The 18,739-nt window shown below is 39.2% G+C and overlaps 1 protein-coding gene across 2 annotated transcripts; it reads left to right on the top strand.

Annotated features, from left to right (window-relative positions):
* Positions 1-3,463: 3,463 nt before the first annotated feature.
* Positions 3,464-14,301, top strand: LOC139139911 (histamine N-methyltransferase-like). 2 transcript variants are annotated; one of them, XM_070708873.1, is made up of 4 exons: positions 3,464-3,943; positions 6,888-7,099; positions 12,589-12,911; positions 13,868-14,301. In XM_070708873.1, the coding sequence occupies exons 1-3, from the start codon at positions 3,816-3,818 to the stop codon at positions 12,846-12,848; spliced, it is 600 nt and encodes a 199-aa protein (XP_070564974.1). In that variant the 5' UTR covers positions 3,464-3,815; the 3' UTR covers positions 12,849-12,911; positions 13,868-14,301. The 2 variants fall into 2 exon arrangements, with proteins under 2 accessions (XP_070564974.1, XP_070564975.1); XM_070708874.1 differs by having other exon boundaries at positions 3,469-3,939.
* The last annotated feature ends 4,438 nt before the right edge of the window (positions 14,302-18,739 follow it).

Raw genomic sequence — 18,739 nt, 5'->3', positions numbered from 1 at the left:
GGTTTTCTTAAGGGTAGATACACAGGTGAGAACACAAGCTTAAATTATGACGTATTATTGACGTCACAGTTAGATAATGTCCAAGGCTTGCTCGTTTTGTTAGATTTCGAAAAAGCCTTTGATACTTTATCCTGGAAATTTATTGATAAAGTTCTCCACCGGTTCAATTTTGGAACTTCATTTCGTAAATGGGTGGATGTATTCTAGAGCATCAAACATTACAAGTTGTGTTATCAGTAATGGTAATTTCTCCCATTTCTTCTCTTTAGAGCGAGGTGTTCGTCAAGGTGACGTGATCCCTTATCGCCCTATCTTTTCTTTCCATGTGAGGAAATCCTCGCACATGAAATTCGAGCAAACCTGGGCATTAAAGGTATTTGGTTGGAGAGAAAGAGTATTTACTTGGTCAATATGCAGATGATATGTTCTTATTCTTAGATGGTTCTGAAAATTCTTTGAGGAACCTTTTGTATGTTTTGGAGTCCTTTTCACGTATTTCTGGTCTCCGTGTAAATTATGACAAGACTAAGCTAGTCTGTTTGGCTCGAAACGCCACTCTAGAGATGTGTTACTTCCAGATAGAGATCTAGCGTGGACTGATGAAAGTTTAAGTGTATTAGGGATAATATTTAATGTAGATATGGAAAGGTTAGAAGAGTTAAATTTTTCGCAAAGGGTGGAAGGTGTGTCATTGTTGCTTGATAAATGGTCATGGCGTCCTTTAAACTCTGTGTGGGAAAATAACCATTGTGAAGACGCTTGCATTAATTCAGTTGATTCATATATAATCAATTCTCTCCCTTATGCCGGATAATGTAATGCATTCTTTAATTCGTACCATTTATAAATTTATTTGGAGCTCAGGACAAGATAAAATCAACAGATTAAAGCTCTGCTGCGACTATAAGCAAGGGGGTTTGCGGATGACACATATTCCAACTTTTTATACAAGCTATTCATGCTTCTTGGATCCATAGATTGATGCATAATCAGGATTGTCAATGGGCTCATTTATTTAGAGCCTGGCGGGGATTAGCCCTGATTGTCTTGTTTCTTTCTCAACAGAAAAGGTGAGAGAGTTTGTAAGGAAACGTTTATTAAGCATAAATTTTGGTATTCGACCTTAGTTAGTTGGTCCAATACTAAATCTAAGACAAGGAGAGTTAGTGTGCAAAATCAGTGTATCTGGTTTAATCCTGAAATCAAAATTAACAATAATACAGTCTTTTACCCTAATTGTTTCCAACATGGGTTATTTACCTTTCCAATCTAGTAGATGATTCAGGTTCATTCATGAAATTTGCAGATTTTTGTAATAAGTATAATTTTACACCAAATTTTCTTCAATACTATGGTTTGATAAATGCCATACCAATGTCTTGGGTGAGAGAGATCAATGGATTGGGAGTTTGAAATCAGGAAGTAATATCGCATCTACACGTTTTCCATCCAAGGGTTCTTGTAAAAAAAGCTATGTAATTTTATTGGAGAAATATATGGATGAATACCTGAAACCTATGAAGTGTTACACAAGTGGGAGTTGCTTTTGGTAAACTAGAGTTTAATATGTATTTTGCTCAGCCCTTTGCCATTACAAGATACTGTAGCTTGCGTAATTTTCAATTCAGAGTTCTCTCTCGAATCCTTATAACCCAATAGGTTTTTGAAAATTAGACAGATTGTCGACTCCGACAGGTGCAGTTTTTGCGGAATTTATACGGAGAGTCTTATTTCTATTTTTTTAATGTGAACATATTCTCGAGTTCTGGCATCAGATAGAGTTGAAACTTCAAAATACTTGTGGTATCACCGTTGAATTCTCACCGTTAGAGGTTCTCTTGGGCATAATTTCCAAGCCCCATTCTCCGTACACAAAGTCACAATTGTATGCGTTGAATTATTTTCTCCTGTTAATTAGCAAATTATTTTTAAATGCAGATACGCAAAAGTCACGCCTAATTTGGCTGGTTTAGGTTCCTACTTAATGACCTAGACTGTAAGGTACAGTCGTGTTGGGGCGCTCCGTACCTCCGCCCCAAAACACGACTGTACCTTAAAGTCTATTAATAACCGTGCAAAAATCAGATATTGTACAAAAGAATGTGATGGAAAATGATCTTCATGAATATTGGGATATGTTCAATGGATTCTTGTAATCTGTAAAAAATGAAATGTACACTTTTTTTCTGCCAAGTGACAATAAAAAAAGTTAAAAAAAAACATAGACTCTGAAGCGATTTTCGAACGCATTTCTATCGTGATCTATGCTAAGCAATAGTGTCTCCGATTTTTACCTAAAAAACAGCTTAGCCTGCGTTTGATCCATCCTCCGCGCTGAGTTTGGTCATGTTATTCCTTACATGCGATTACGTCGCGTTACAATCGAAAACCAGAAAATTTTATTTCAGGTGAACCTACCGAAACAAGCGAGTAGTTCTGAACGCGTACAGTACGATTTTTGCCGGTAAAACGACGTCTCACTGAGTGAAATCGAGCTAGGGCGTCCTACGTGCTTGTTTGCGTTTATACATAAATAAACGGACTCCCCAGCAAACTGATCATGAACAAGTGTGAACGTGCCGATTGTAGCCGAGGATTGCCGGCTTTTAGTTACCGGCCCGATACTTTGGGACTTATAAACGTCATAGCTTTCTGAAATCTAAGAAGAGGCTACGCACAGAAAGTTGTAGATTGCCTTTGATCTTTGCGGCAGTTGTCCGTCCCACTCGCTCTAGGGTCTATATAATCATGGAGGTACTAATGATATAATAAACATGCTTACTGAAGGATGTATACAGAGGTATAACTGCTAACTAATTTGTGAACAAGTTTAAATTTGACAAGGTATTAAAATCACGTTAAATGTTGGCAGTGAGTTCATAAAGGGAAGATTTCTCAGAAAGCGGTATATGTCACGATTTTCATTTTAGATGAGTGAAAGTTATATGACGAGTACTCTATGGGGTGACTGTGGTGTTTGATTAGTCGTACGCGAGGAGTGATGTGAAAGTAATACAGGGTATTATCGCGCGAAATCACAGGTGAATCAGGCAGAGGCTGGCTCTCTTCTGCGCAGACTCAAGTTTACCTTCCAAGTTTGGACAAGGTAAATCAGTGAGTTCATAAAGGGAAGATTTCTCAGAAAGTGGTATATGCCACGATTTTTTTAGACGACAATGAAAGTTATATGACGAGTACTCTATTGGGTGACTGTGGTGTTTGATTAGTTGTACGCGAGGAGTGATGTGAAAGTGATACAGGCGTGTACCACGCGAAATCACAGGTGAATCAGGCTGAAGCTGGCTCTCGTCTGCGCAGACTCAAGTTTACCTTTCACGTCACGAATACTAGCATAGACAGTCAATGATACTCTGGGGTCCAACTGAAGCTGAATGCAGTGACTACTGCGCAGACTCACGGAAACGTGTTCAAGGGACTTGACCAATACGTAGTTGGGTGCAATCGCTAGGATTGGACGTTTCCATTCCTTTAGCCGCATCGTATCTGAAATGATCATGCTGATCGTGACAGTAACTGCTGTCGGGTATCTATGACGTAACACAGAATCAGACCACCAATTCTTTTCTTTCGCCATCGGCCAGCGGAAGTCACTGCAACGCCTACCGTGTTTGTACAGACACAGTCGTCATCTGACAGTGATGAGCAGAACACAGCCGATCTTCCTAAAATTACTCTGACCTACAAAATACTGAAACGGTGGAAGGTGTCTGAGCTGAAAGCATTTCTAAAGGATCGCAATATATATCTCTCTACGGTTCGATCAAGTTCAAGAGGACTGGACTGGTACGACAACAATGCTTTCTATAACAGCGAAAGCGAGACTTACATGTCCGTTCACGTCAGTTTATGTCCTCGTTATGAAATACATGTATATTCGATCTCATCTGGTAACTTTATCTCGTGCAGTCGGTCTGAAAGATAGGTAAGTCATCGATAGCTCTAGCATCTATTTACTCACATTAATTCGAAAAGGCTCAAAGTAGCAGCATTTGCAAGTGACTAACAAAAAATATTCAATGTGTTATCTCGTGGAGGATGGTTGCATGACAAATAATTAATTTTTCAGCATTTTGAACGTTCGCTCTTAAGTTAGATCACGCTTGGGGACTGATTTTCAGAACAATGACGTTCTTCAATTTGATTTCCGGGTTTTTTTTGCTATGATATGTAGAGATCCTTTTTTTAAAAACAAAAAGGAAGTAGGATGTTCACCGACTTGTTTTCATACTTTAATTTAATTCCACAGAGATAACACAGAGATAGGCAGCCATCGTAACCTCAAATTTGCTACGTTTGATATTGTAGCCCTGTACTTCGAAATTTCGCACGGCGACCCCAAATTTTCATTCGCAATTTCATGATAGAATAATGTTGAGTTCTCCGGAGCAAACTATGAGAGAAAAAGGGTAAGACCTTGATTTTCGAGGCACGATCTACCTTAACACAGTGACACAATTTTCTCTATCTGAAATCCAGTTTCGTTCGACCGTTAATCTGCTATGTAGAAAACCCCTGCACAGCAATTCCGAACCCAGCAAGCATTTTGACGTGCGTTGTTTACTCGGAGAATCTCTCAACGCCTGCTGTTTCTGTAGATTCGAAATTCATGCAACGCATATGGTAGACAGCAATGCTAAACAACAAATCCACAAAAGTGAAGGGTTCTTAGAAAGTCACAGATGTAGCGTTTGATTTCAGATGCATAGGTTTCGGTATATTTTACAAGAGAGTGGTAGAATGTATCGCCCCGCGGCCCCGACAAGTACTTCCGGTAACCAATCAGTCGGGAACAATAGCGACCGGGGGCGGGGGCGGGGGAGGGGGTATAAACGATAAGGCCCTATAACTTATAGTGTGGTTCACAACAATGCCGATTTCGGGAAGCGTTGACCTGCATTGCGTCCATCCAGATCCTCCCGAGGGTCTATGGTCCATCACGGTCACTCCGTAGTAACTGGGTGTGTTTTCACGTGCAACTCAGACATATTTGTCTGAGCGTGAACAAGGCACTTATATTACCAAAATTGAATGATTGCCCAAGACAAGAAATTATAGACCAAGAAGCAATGAGACAACGGAGCAAAATCTTTGAATCAAGCAATCTACTGGTAACTGTAAAAGCCAGTAAGAAAAAATGCCGCAGAAGGGTAAATTTTGCAAAGTTTGCAGTAAGTGTCCGTTCATAATCACTACCCCGAAATAATAAAAAATCTGAATGCTGAATGTAGTTACTCTCCCGCCCGTGAACATCAACTTGTCTTGTAAGGAGTCCGATACAGGACATGCAAGTTTTCACTTGCAACATGAATTATTCGGCTGGGCCCTACGTAGTGACAGCCTTGTACGGGAAGCGCTTCAGACCTTGTAGCCGTGACCACATCGACCGCCAATTTGAAGGGCTTCCAAACACCGAAACAAAAGGTTGCTAACAAGGCATGATACGCCATTGTGGCCAAGTCATTGTAAAAAAACCACTGTAGTATAACTTTATATTTGATTTTTTTTAGTTTTTCCTAAATTGATGTATGCGAATTCAATACTGAGAGATTTTCATTTGCGCTGTAGGCTGTATTTATGGCAGTAACTTTGTGAAGCACACTTCGTTATCAGAGCAGAGTTTGAACACGTTTGCCAGCGGCTTGCTGTCACGTCGCAACTTCGGGGCATGGGCGGCTTGCGGCCAGATCATGCAGTCCCCATCCACACATCGTCCATGAGTCGTTTCAGTTTTTGAGTGAGACCTGGCAGATCATATGAATCTGTCTGTAGGATTAGCAAAGGTGGCAAACGGTTGCGATCGAATTGCGTAATTACATGTAATGATAGGGCAAATCAAACATTGTAACTAACCCAGTGTTTGCCTGGGAGGAGAACTCACTAATGCGAGAACCAGGGATTGAAAAATGCGCCTTTAAATGTCAATCCACAAATCCAAACTGAGGTCGTGGGTTTCTTCGAAAATATGCTCAAAAGTACGTTCACAACACAATGCGATCACAGGAGATACAGTAGGTCACAGCTCCGACCAAGCCCCCCACCCCGACTCGGACGTTGTCGGGACTGTTCTCACGTATTTTTATATGTCGAAGCCGGATTAGGGGCGTTGCTGATCCGGCGAAAACATTTTCTTTAGAACCCCATTTGAATCACGTGAGAACAAGACTTATAATGACTGTTTACCTTAAAATTAAGTATGAAAAGCGAACGTTATCAGAGGAGCCTAAAAATCGACGCTTTCTGAAAATAGCTTGATTCTGGTCCACCATTGGATTTGACCTAGATTTTATGCAAATTTAGGAGTGTTTAGGAGTGTAGCTGCCAAAATATAAGGCAGTCCCGTCGGAAAGAGATTAATTTTCTGAAAGATGGAGGTCCCCCAAATCCGTCTATTCTCTGCAAAAATACTTGTCCTTTGGAGAACAAAGACCGAAGTGCGTTCACCTCAGTATTTTAATAACTTCGCTTAGTTTTTAGCAATTTAACACAGACTTGGCCGCCATTTGGATTTAAAGGACGGGATAGTTTTGCTTTCTAATTCAAAGCTCAGACTATTACAACATTAGACTAGAAGCCGGTATTGTTATAGCTAGGTTGGAACGTACGTGGTACTACTACTAGATGATCAGATGAATGAATGCCGTCACGTGATAGCCCTACAGAGACTGTAAGACACAGTCGTGTGCGGGCGTTATGCTCCTCCGACCCGGACAACACCATACAGATCGCACGCACATGACTCTATCTTACGGTCAACGTCAGCTCAAAACCACCTATCAATCTTCAGATCATTCTCCGATAGCTTCTGAACTATAGTTGTATGAGTTCGAAGTAACCCCAAACAACAGAACTTCTTGTTTCCTTTACAGTGCAAACGACGCCATGGCCGCGGCGAATCTCAAAAGCATCTACGACGATATGGATTATTACTTCGAAACTTTTGAAGTTTTCAAGAAAGCGGTCAATTTGGACTACATCATGGAACAGTGGCATAAGCAGTGGCCTGTTATAATTGATAGTATCGACTTCGAACCCAGTGGTGACGAAGCTTTCCGTATGATGACAGTTGGTTCTGGAGAAGGTACACACATTTACTTCCATATCGCCCTATCATAATACCAAAGAAAAGAAATGCTTCTGGTCAGGCCTTTCTTTAATAAATGGTGCGGTGACGCGAATTCTTTTAAACTTTTTTCCCGTTAAGAGAGGGTCAGTTTTATAGTTTTATCAATATAGCCACATTTATACTGTTTATGCAGTCACTGATCACGCGCTCCAAAAAATTTCTGAAGCAGTACGTAGTTTGCCGTGGCTACCAGCCACAAAACAGGGAGAAAAAAAGGGTGACGCGCTGTTGTTATTCAAGTGACGCGCGCGCTGACCAGAAACATTGGGGGGGGGGGGGGGGGGGGGGCTAACCACGCTATTTTGTTATTTTTGTTTGAAGGTACATTGCGCTTCTATGACGGTTCTCTAAACTCTTCCATTCTCTGACGCATTAAATTTTCGAGTTTTCTTGAAAACGAAAAAGAACAAGATGTTTACCGTCTTGTTTTCACCAAAAAAACCTTAAAATTTTCTCGATCGGCTTAACATAGACGATTGGCCATTTATAATTTCAAATTTCAGAAAATTTGATTTATTAAAACTTTGCTCGGTGACCCCTATGTTTTATTGTCAGTTTTCAGAGAGACTTATCCAACATTGAGTAAAGTATGTGAAAAAGATGAAAAATTTCCGTGGCGCAATCTAACTTAAAGGGACTACTTAGACCATTTTTTTTCATTATCCTGTTTCTGTGTATTAACTACAATTTCCTATCCTAATCTATATGTCATGCTGAAATATCCGGTATGCTGCCAGTCAAAAAGCCTGTATTACTGTAATAGCCATGTTATTGTAGACAAAAGAATTCTAGTCTTGACTTGAATACAATTCTGAACAATAAGAGTGCTTATTATACTCCATAGGTTGTGTTGATCAGCGAAATCCTACATGTAGGTATTCAAATCATGGTTGAGGGATGTCAACCGGAGAATATAGTTGAAACTCAGAACATATATTCGAAAAAAAAGTTACAGCTAGTGGAGCTTTTAGCAAACACTTATTTTCCCATTTCTTTTTAAAAAATCCCGCGTCCTGAACTAGTATACTTGTCAAATTCTCTTGACTCTTTCCTTGTTTTTTAATTTCGTCACAAAACCGATTAACATTTTAGCGAGTCTAAATGCTACAGTGGTGAAAAAAAATATAAACGGTAAAGAAGTGGAAATTGTGTATCTGGGTTCAGTATGTTGGACAATAAGTTGCGATGGGAGGATAACAGTAAATGCCAACAGCGCTTGTTCTTCTTGAGGAAATTCAATTTTTTCAAAGTTGACAGAAGGATGCTTGTGCTTTTTTACAAATTATGTATTGAAAGTGTCTTAAGTTTTACACTCATTTGCTTGTTTGGAAATATACAGTGCAAGGACAAACTTGATAAAATTGTAAACACCCGTACTAAAATTATCGGAGTACAACAAACCAGTCTCAGTACATAGTACAAAAAAAGTTTTACACAAAGCAAATTCTATAGTCAGAAACCATCACCATCAACTTTACCAGGAATTCATTATTTCCATCTCGTCGGCGTTTCAGGGTCCGAACAAATAGATCAAACATTTGTTCATTCCCACTGCAATTTCTGTACGAACCAAACCAGAAACGACTAGTGATCTGCGCTTTAATGCGTTGCAACGTTGCTGACTTTTCTTTTTTAATATCTTTGTAACTTTTTACCTGGCCGCTGTCGTACAAAGAATTGCCCCCATTTTGGATAATAAAGAGCTATCGAAAAACACAACAGCTGAATTGAAAGCAATGACATGTTTGAGACATGTAATGAATATTTAATTTTTGTAGCTATGACAATAGAAAGGAGACAGTACATGTAGGTGTACATGTTAATATGAATTGCAAATCATCAACCATCGCGTTGTGCCGAACCGTCATAACGTCACAATTGGATTAGATAGCCGATAGGTCACGAACTTTAAGTTTGCCTTACATTTTGAGTCGGCAATTGACCTGTAACCCACTAATTGCATCCATGGCCAGAAGTCGGGAATTTTTCATTTTAGACATTTTTACATTTTAGTAGTGCATGTTTGACATGTTAGGTCGGAACTAACGTGACCAAAAAAGCCAATCGTGCAAACCTATCGTGTATCGTGCACGCCTAACGTGTACAGACCTAACGTGTCTAAAATGTCTAACGTGCATGTCATTTTAGGTTTTCATCATGAGTCACAATCTATCAGGCAATCGTGCAAACCTATCGTGTATCGTGCAAACCTAACGTGTACGGACCTAACGTGTCTAAAATGTCTAACGTGTATATCATGACTGTACCATTCAACTTAACTGGAGACCCTAAAATGACATACACGTTAGACATTTTTGACACGTTAGATCCGTACTCGTTAGGTATATGTACGATACACGATAAGTTTGCACGATTGGCATGATAGACTTTGACTGGTGGACAACCTAAAATGACATACACGTTAGACATTTTAGACACGTTAGGTCCGTAAATCTTAGGTCGGCACGTTTATACGATATGTCTCTAACTCTATCATGCCAATCGTGCAAACCTATCTTGTATCGTGCAGACCTAACCTGTACGGACCTAACGTGTCTAAAATGTCTAACGTGTATGTCATTTTAGGTTTTCATCATGAGTCAAAATCTATCATGCCAATCGTGCAAACCTATCGTGTATCGTGCAAACCTAACGTGTACGGACCTAACGTGTCTAAAATGTCTAACGTGTAGGCCTATGTCATTTTAGGTTTTCATCATGAGTCAAAATCTATCATGCCAATCGTGCAAACCTATCGTGTATCGTGCAAACCTAACGTGTACGGACCTAACGTGTCTAAAATGTCTAACGTGCATGTCATTTTAGGTTTTCATCATGAGTCAAAATCTATCATGCCAATCGTGCAAACCTATCGTGTATCGTGCAAACCTAACGTGTACGGACCTAACGTGTCTAAAATGTCTAACGTGTATATCATGACTGTACCATTCAACTTATCTGGAGACCCTAAAATGACATACACGTTAGACATTTTTGACACGTTAGATCCGTACTCGTTAGGTATATGTACGATACACGATAAGTTTGCACGATCGGCATGATAGACTTTGACTCGTGGACAACCTAAAATGACATACACGTTAGACATTTTAGACACGTTAGCTCCGTAAATCTTAGGTCGGCACGTTATACGATATGTCTCAAGATTCACGTGATGGCCTACAAACACGGTAAGGTCTAACTCTATCATGCCAATCGTGCAAACCTATCTTGTATCATGCAGACCTAACCTGTACGGACCTAACGTGTCTAAAATGTCTAACGTGCATGTCATTTTAGGTTTTCATCATGAGTCAAAATCTATCATGCCAATCGTGCAAACCTATCTTGTATGATGCAGACCTAACCTGTACGGACCTAACGTGTCTAAAATGTCTAACGTGCATGTCATTTTAGGTTCTCCACATGAGTCAAAATCTATCATGCCAATCGTGCAAACCTATCGTGTATCGTGCAAACCTAACGTGTACGGACCTAACGTGTCTAAAATGTCTAACGTGCATGTCATTTTAGGTTTTCATCATGAGTCAAAATCTATCATGCCAATCGTGCAAACCTATCGTGTATCGTGCAAACCTAATGTGTACGGACCTAACGTGTCTAAAATGTCAACGTGTACGTCATTTAGGTTCTCAACATGAGTCAAAATCTATCATGCCAATCGTGCAAACCTATCGTGTATCGTGCAAACCTAACGTGTACGGACCTAACGTGTCTAAAATGTATAACGTGCATGTCATTTTAGGTTCTCCACATGAGTCAAAATCTATCATGCCAATCGTGCAAACCTATCGTGTATCGTGCAAACCTAACGTGTACGGACCTAACGTGTCTAAAATGTCTAACGTGTACGTCATTTTAGGTTCTCCACATGACTCCAATTTCTATCATGCCAATCGTGCAAACCTATCGTGTATCGTGCAAACCTAACGTGTACGGACCTAACGTGTCTAAAATGTCTAACGTGCATGTCATTTTAGGTTCTCCACATGAGTCAAAATCTATCATGCCAATCGTGCAAACCTATCGTGTATCGTGCAAACCCAACGTGTACGGACCTAACGTGTCTAAAATGTCTAACGTGCAGACTTTTACAGTGTTTAGTCATGCACGTTTGCCTTACACGTTTGGGTTCTATAATGTACAATGGCATACAACTCCCCATAGCACGATAGCTTCAACAATGTGAAACGTGCATTTTTACCATCTACTGGCCATAGCTCACTAATTGAACAGTAAGAAATGACGTTTGTTGGGGGTATTTAGAATACAGAGAGAAAAATGAATGTTGGAAATTGTTTGAAACTATTTAGGGCGTTGTCGGCGCACTGACACTATTGATTACTAGTGACCTCGCCTCAATACAAAAATGGTACAGTTCGTGGCAGGGGAACGGGGTTGCACCACAGGCGTCCGGAGCGAGATGTGTCCACGATCAAATATCACAGCCACTTGATGAATTGAGAGGGCGCTGTCGTTCGTATGAATTAGGGTTGACCACGACATCTCCGCCGTTTTCGTTCTTGCTTTCCGTTAAATCCTCTTTTGTTTTTGTGATTTTTAAGTAAACTTCATTTGCATAAGTTCACAAACAAACAAGTGCTCTTTAGCAGCCCATATGTAATCATAGGGAAAAGTAGGCATGTCAGCGTTGACCTCCACAAGATCTAGACGAACAGAATCGTGGCTGCAGATTTTAATGCTAAAAAACATTCGCTGAACGCGGTACGATCTCTGTACTTGCATGGAGGTATTACTCCCCTAATACCTCCATGGTACTTGTATGTATTCTGCGTCGACCCACAGGGACATGATAAGGGCCAATTAAAATTTAATAAAGCATATAATAATAAAGAATATACTATTAAACTTATTTCGTTGTGTACAAGCCTTTTTCCCTTGTCTCCCTGTTTCCTAGCTCTGAACACAGACCCTGGAGCGAGACCAGGGTCTATGGATAAAGTAAACACCCGTCAAACCAGTGCGTGTATAGCTGATACACGTACTGGTTCGATGGGTGTTTACTTTATCAAATAAATCCGCTGATAAGGTCCACAGATTAGGTAATTAGCAAGTGTTAATAAGGACATTTGAGAGTTTGTATTATGAATTAGCCACTGATAAGACCAAGTGTGGGGTCGACGCAGAATACATACCAGTACAGAGATCGTTCAACAAATACTTTCTGGTGGTCCAAACACTATAATTAGCAAAAATCTGCAGCATTGATTCTCTTCGTCTTGATCTTGTGGAGGTCAACGCTGACATGCCTGCTTTTCCTTGTGATGTAATCAAAGCGCCACCGTTGAACAAGTGATTGATATGCAAACCAAAAATATTGAAAAAACGGTTTAGAATATGTCTGAATAGTAGTTACATGTAGCTCGGTCTCACCCTGCATGGTTTCTGTTTGCCTCTCCCAGGCGACGTAGAGAGCAATATCTTCCCCTACATCCTGAAGAGACACCCTAAACTCCATGTGTGTGTCATCGAGCCATCACCAGAATCGGTGGCGCTGTTCAAGAAAAAGGCCAGTAAGCTGCAAGAAACCCATCCAGGGGTGACTTTCGAGTGGCATGTGAAAACACTGGAGCAGTACCAAGACGAGGAAGCGTCGGACCGGTTCCATCTGGTTTTATCCGGCCACAGCTGTACTACATCGAGAAATGGGGAGCGGCGGTGAACACCATGTACGGTTTCGTCCGAAAAGGTGGCAACTTGGTCATCACAATTTGTAATGGTGAAAGTAAGTGAGACTGGGAGATATTGCCTCATATTGGGTATCGCATTAGTCAAACAGAAACTGAACGTGCTTCCTCGAATTCTGTTTCTGCTGTTCTGATTTTGTTTTCACTCTGAAATTTGAAGTCGCCGCTTTCAACTTTTCTGATAAACCTGCTTTTGCCCCCCCCCCCCCGCATTACTTATGTAGAACCGAAGACTCAAAGAACGTAGTATCTAACCCGTCTACTCAAACAGCCTAGTAGGGCTAAGAAATTGTGTTTCCGGTAATGACCAACGCTAGTTGAAAACCACCAAACTGAAAATCATGGAAATTTTGAAAAATTCTCATTTTTTCCTCATTCGGATAAACAAAAAATTGGAAAAAAATTCCGACCTTCCCATATTTCTGAAGGACATGTTACAGGGAAGGCATTTCCTTTCAGGCCGTACTGTCGTTGGGATGAGCTAGAATGCATTGCCAGGCACCACTAGATCTCGACTAATCTATCAAAATCATCATAAAATATTGTCGTTTAAGATGTTTTGGCCTAACTGTCCCGCGTACCCGTGGTAGCAACAACAATCGTACTAACACGCTGACTATGTACATGCTAATTCTATTCCCGACTATGACGACATAACTCACATGGGGTATCTGCATAAGAACTTGCCATGATAACATACATACATACATACATACATACATACATACATACATACATACATACATACATACATACATACATACATACATACATACATACATACATACATACATACATACATACATACATACATACATGCATGCATGCATGCATACATACATACATACATACATACATACATACATACATACATACGCAGACAGACAGACAGACAGACAGACAGACAGACAGACAGACAGACAGACAGACAGTGTCATTTCAAGTAAACAGTTTGTTAACGTAATCAGTGACGGATTACTGTTTCCACTTTCAGGTCCAGCTGGTAGACTTTTCGAGAAATTAAACGAGTTGGGAAGTGAAATGCATTCTTTATTATCCACACAAATCAAAGGGCACTTGGCCAAGGAAGGAAATGAAAATAAGAGTTATCCCAGAGTTCTGCCAATCAATATTGATGCAGTTTTCGATGACAAGTCAAAGGAGGGAAACATGCTTCTGGATTTTCTCTGCCATCGCGCCCACATAAGACAAACAGCGCCATCTAGTGTGTTCGCGGAAGTGATGTCATTCATCGATAACAATTTGGTTGTGGACGAAAACGGGGTTAAATGGTTCCACGCAGATGAAGAGGAGCTTGTTATCAAAAAAGTATGACCAGAAGGGAACTGAATTTTTTGGATGGAGTTAAATAGCTAGCTCTGTGTTTTAGCTGACTCACAGACATTAAAGCCACAACAATGAAAATTACTTGCACTGTTTATCGATTTTATTTTCAAACCAAATTAGTTCATCTACGTGTGCTGATGGACGTGTACCGAACTATTACTGCACACTCATTTGGACTGGGTGTGTAAGTTAGCTCGATTTGGTTCATTCACATGTTCCAACTTCCATGAAACAAACATGACGTCATATTAAAGGCACAAGCTCTGCGTTTTTAGTATTTTTTGATGATTTTAGTTTGTAATAAAAAGTATTATATGTTATTGTGCTTACCAAATGATGTATTATGGCCAATTACTGCACTCATGTGGTAAAAGGAACAGCGCGATTCATACATATAAATCTTTTCATAGTTGCAACTAAGAAAATGATGGTGAGACCCGCCTTAAGTAGTCCAGGTCATCTTAAATTATAGCGACGCTGTAGCATAATACATTTCTATGGGATTTTTCTGCTGTGCTGAGTAGCTTTTGTCTTTTGCTTGTCGTCGCATCTGCACGACGTTCCACTTTGTGTTCTTTGTCACATGACAAGCATTTCAACAGGGCGGTCAGTTTGAATTGACCGATTAAGGGACCAACCTTACTTGACCGAAACGTCGTCAAAGAATGACACAGAAGGCCATTTACAGGTAAAATGTCTTCATAGAGCGAAGTAAAAGGATGTTCAAGGGAAATTTAGTGATATTATGGAGCAAAAACAAAATACCCAAAATGCAGAGCTTGTGCCTTTAAAGTGGCCGTGGATCATTTAACATACGCACGGTAAACGCAACTAAAAGCGTTTGGCTTCACCCCCCCCCCCTCCCCGTCCCCTAAACGAAAGTTTGGAAGTGCGAAAATCCAACCAAGCTTCACTCTGTATCAGCATTCCTACAACCGGTAATTTACATCAAGGTACGAAATTGCCACAAAATGTAACAATGCGGTAACACACCAAATCTTTATAATTTGACATATACGACCATACCTGCTACACACCAAACAACATAGCCCGATATTTTGCGATATATAAAAACGTGTAGCGAGATGTTGCAATACAAAAGCATGTAGTGCGATTTTTGCGCACGGTAATTGAAATACAGCCACCCCCCCCCCGGTAAACACAGAAATTGCGTTTACCCTTCGCGTGTTTTAATACTTTACCCCTTTAAATCCTGAATGCACGATCTGTTACATAGTAAGTTGTTGAAAATCGCCGGAAATTGAAAATGACGTTAATACTTTTGATTTAGGATGTCTGCTTTCGACTTATGAAAGTCTTCTAGATTGTTTTATCATTTATGGGTCGAATATAAAGACTATTTGAGGAAAACGGAGGATATTTTGAGATCGATATATTAAACATGTCTGTCTGTCTGTCTGTCTGTCTGTCTGTGTATGTATGTATGTATGTATGTATGTATGTATGTATGTATGTATGTATGTATGTATGTATGTATGTATGTATGTATGTATGTATGTATGTATGTATGTATGTATGTATTTATGTATGTATGTATGTATGTATGTATGTATGTATGTATGTATGTATGTATGTATGTATGTATGTATGTATGTATGTATTTATGTATGTATGTATGTATGTATGTATGTATGTATGTATGTATGTATGTATGTATGTATGTATGTATGTATGTATGTATGTATGTATGTATGTATGTATGTATGTATGTATGTATGTATGTATGTTCTGTTTTCTCTGTTTTGCATTTGATTTTTGTCCTGAGAAGCCACATGTTTGATGCCTTTGAATATCTATTTGGCAGAATCAAGGGACCATCTGATGCAAATTTGTTCAAATTATGACGAAATTTGCACTTATGGCTCTTTCGGGCAATTTTTTTGTCATTTAATCAATTAACATTTTCTCAAATGTGCTATGTAGAGACAGGATTAATATTTGGCACCAAAGTTACCAGTCAGAATAACAGCGGCAATTTCGTATTTAAGTTATGGCATCATGTATGAAGTAGTGACCATTTGCTTGCTTATTGAAGCAGCTTTTTCAGAGGTAAAAATATGGCATTGTGGAAATGTGAGTTTGAGACTAATTGCAGTCTAAAAAGCCAGATCAATGAGTAATCGGGAAGAAATTTGCAACAAATGATTCTGTTTTATATTTTGTGTGGATATTACTGAAAGGCATATGAAGATTTTCATTCAGGTATAGCAATTAATCCAGAAAACAAACCGTATTAGACGTTATGGTGTCCATATACATAACAAGTAAAGAATCTCACATGAATTTCATTATCATGCTGATTATAAAATCAATGGTTTTTTTTTTATAATTAACAGTTCATTTTTCACTGAGAAAGCAATTACAACCAGGCTTTGTAAATAGAATTCTAATGACAATTTAAACTTGTCCAATATCCTATTTTGAGGTCGTAAACTTTGCATGAAGTATGAGTATCACCTTTATGTTGTAAACATTTCAATCCAATATTCCTAGCAATTATGTTTTGTACTGCATTCGTTTCTTGTGGCAGTAATAACTCTTGAAAGAATGGTTGGAATGCAATGAAAATCAGCCAACATATGTGAAATTAAATACTTTACAAAATAAACCTCAAAAAACAAGGTCATCCAATCATGTCATAGTAGAAACTTGACGGAAAGTTGTGAAATTTATTAATTTTTCAATCTTACCGAGATGACTATGATTTAATTTATATTGACATGTTATACAGTCATAGATTTAGGTTCATATTGTAATACATATACATCTGAATGCTCCAGAAAAAATTCGGTTGTTGTATGCCTTTTCGTTCAATAGATATCTTTGCCACAAATTTCCTCATATTTTAACCTGAAATTGTCGCCATGGCAACCGAATATCCGGTTTTCCCCCTGCACTGCATTTTACCATCTACTGCAACAAAAGATGACAAACTCTGAAAACAAGGTACTACACGGTTAGTGTTTTAAAATAGCCCCTACAATAGCCTTAATGTAAGTCTCACATTTGATCATTCACTTTTTGTTTGTTTCGTTTTTGTTGTTTAGTTATTTCTATTTATTTATTTGTTTGTTTTTGTTTATTCTGTCTATTTTTTCTATCTTGTCAATTTTTTCTTTTTTGTCAATTTTTCCTATTTTTTGTACTTACTGTTATTTAGTGAGAGTTACCTGTGCTCGGCCTTCCTCTTTTACAATGAAACAGGTGGACTGTATGTTTTAAAGCGAGTATGAAAGGAGAATGCATCGCACCTGAAATTTTTACAATAATGTCTATTGTCATCAGGCGCCCTTCACTGACGGTTTCTGCAAATTGTACCTTCTGAAAGCGTAGGGAACTCTCACTGAATAACTAACAGTAAACAAGTACATTTAAATAAAAAGCAAAATAGGAAAAACAGACAAAATAAAAAAAATAGACAGAATAAACAAAAAACCAACAACGCGAATACAGCCAGTTTTCAGTCTTGCATTTGACCAGTCTGTTGTGTTTGCTTGTTTCTATTTTATTGCTGTTTGTTTTTGTTTACCTATTTATTTATTTATTTAATAATCCGCCGTGTAGTGACATGGGCTAAGAAAACGTAAACTGCAAAAGTGGGACCAAAAGATACATGCGCTCACTTTTTTCAATCATTTGGAAGTACATGACTACAGTCACTACTACTCCGATCCTGCTTGAAAATTTGTAACAATTCTTTGGCAATACTTAGCAACAACACGTACAATTCAACTGTCAACTATTTCGCCGTATTTGCCGACCAACATATGTAGTCGATGCTCCCTAATGCCGTTGACGTGGGCACTTCTATTGATATAAACAATAGATCTTTTGTCTGTCAATGGAATTATTTATTGGGAAACAAAAGGTCAGCTGAACATTACATACATACCCCCTTTTTAACCGTTGTTCAGCTCCCCCACAACTGATCAACAAAGTCATTGTGCATGTGTGTATCTTCGCTGGTGTTCTGAATGACGGTCTCATTCACGTTGGTGTATCATGGGACTGAAGTTATGTGACAGTCCACCAATTTTGTCAAGATCTTGACCAATATGGCGACCCATACCTGACCATTTTCGTGAGTGTAGCCCCAGTAGCAGGAGAGAGGGACAGGGAACCAGACTAGGCGAGTGACATGGTGGCAGAGCGACGCGACTCACCATGTCCTGCCGCCAGCGGCGCACTTTGCACAGGTGAAAAGACAAGGTCTACTAAAGGAGACAAGCCCAACCGGCACAAACAGCTGCTTTTAACGAGATTGATACCAAGCATGACTATATCACACAAATAAGAAAAAAACTATTTTTAAGTCACGTTGTCGGAAAGGCTTTTTTTGTTGAGAAGATAGGTCCATTCTATGAAAGAAAAATGATGTGACAAATGACTACACCATGGAAGCATTATTTGTGTTGAGTTCATTTTAATTTACAACTTCAGAACTTTCAGACAGTCTCTTTTAATGTGAATGACCTATGCCAATATCAAAGTCACTAGA

Source organism: Ptychodera flava, chromosome 9 (genome assembly GCF_041260155.1).
Source record: "Ptychodera flava strain L36383 chromosome 9, AS_Pfla_20210202, whole genome shotgun sequence".
NCBI classification, from domain to species: domain Eukaryota; kingdom Metazoa; phylum Hemichordata; class Enteropneusta; family Ptychoderidae; genus Ptychodera; species Ptychodera flava.
The sequence above is the reverse complement of the archived record's forward strand: the minus strand, read 5'-3'. Positions and strand labels throughout refer to the sequence as shown.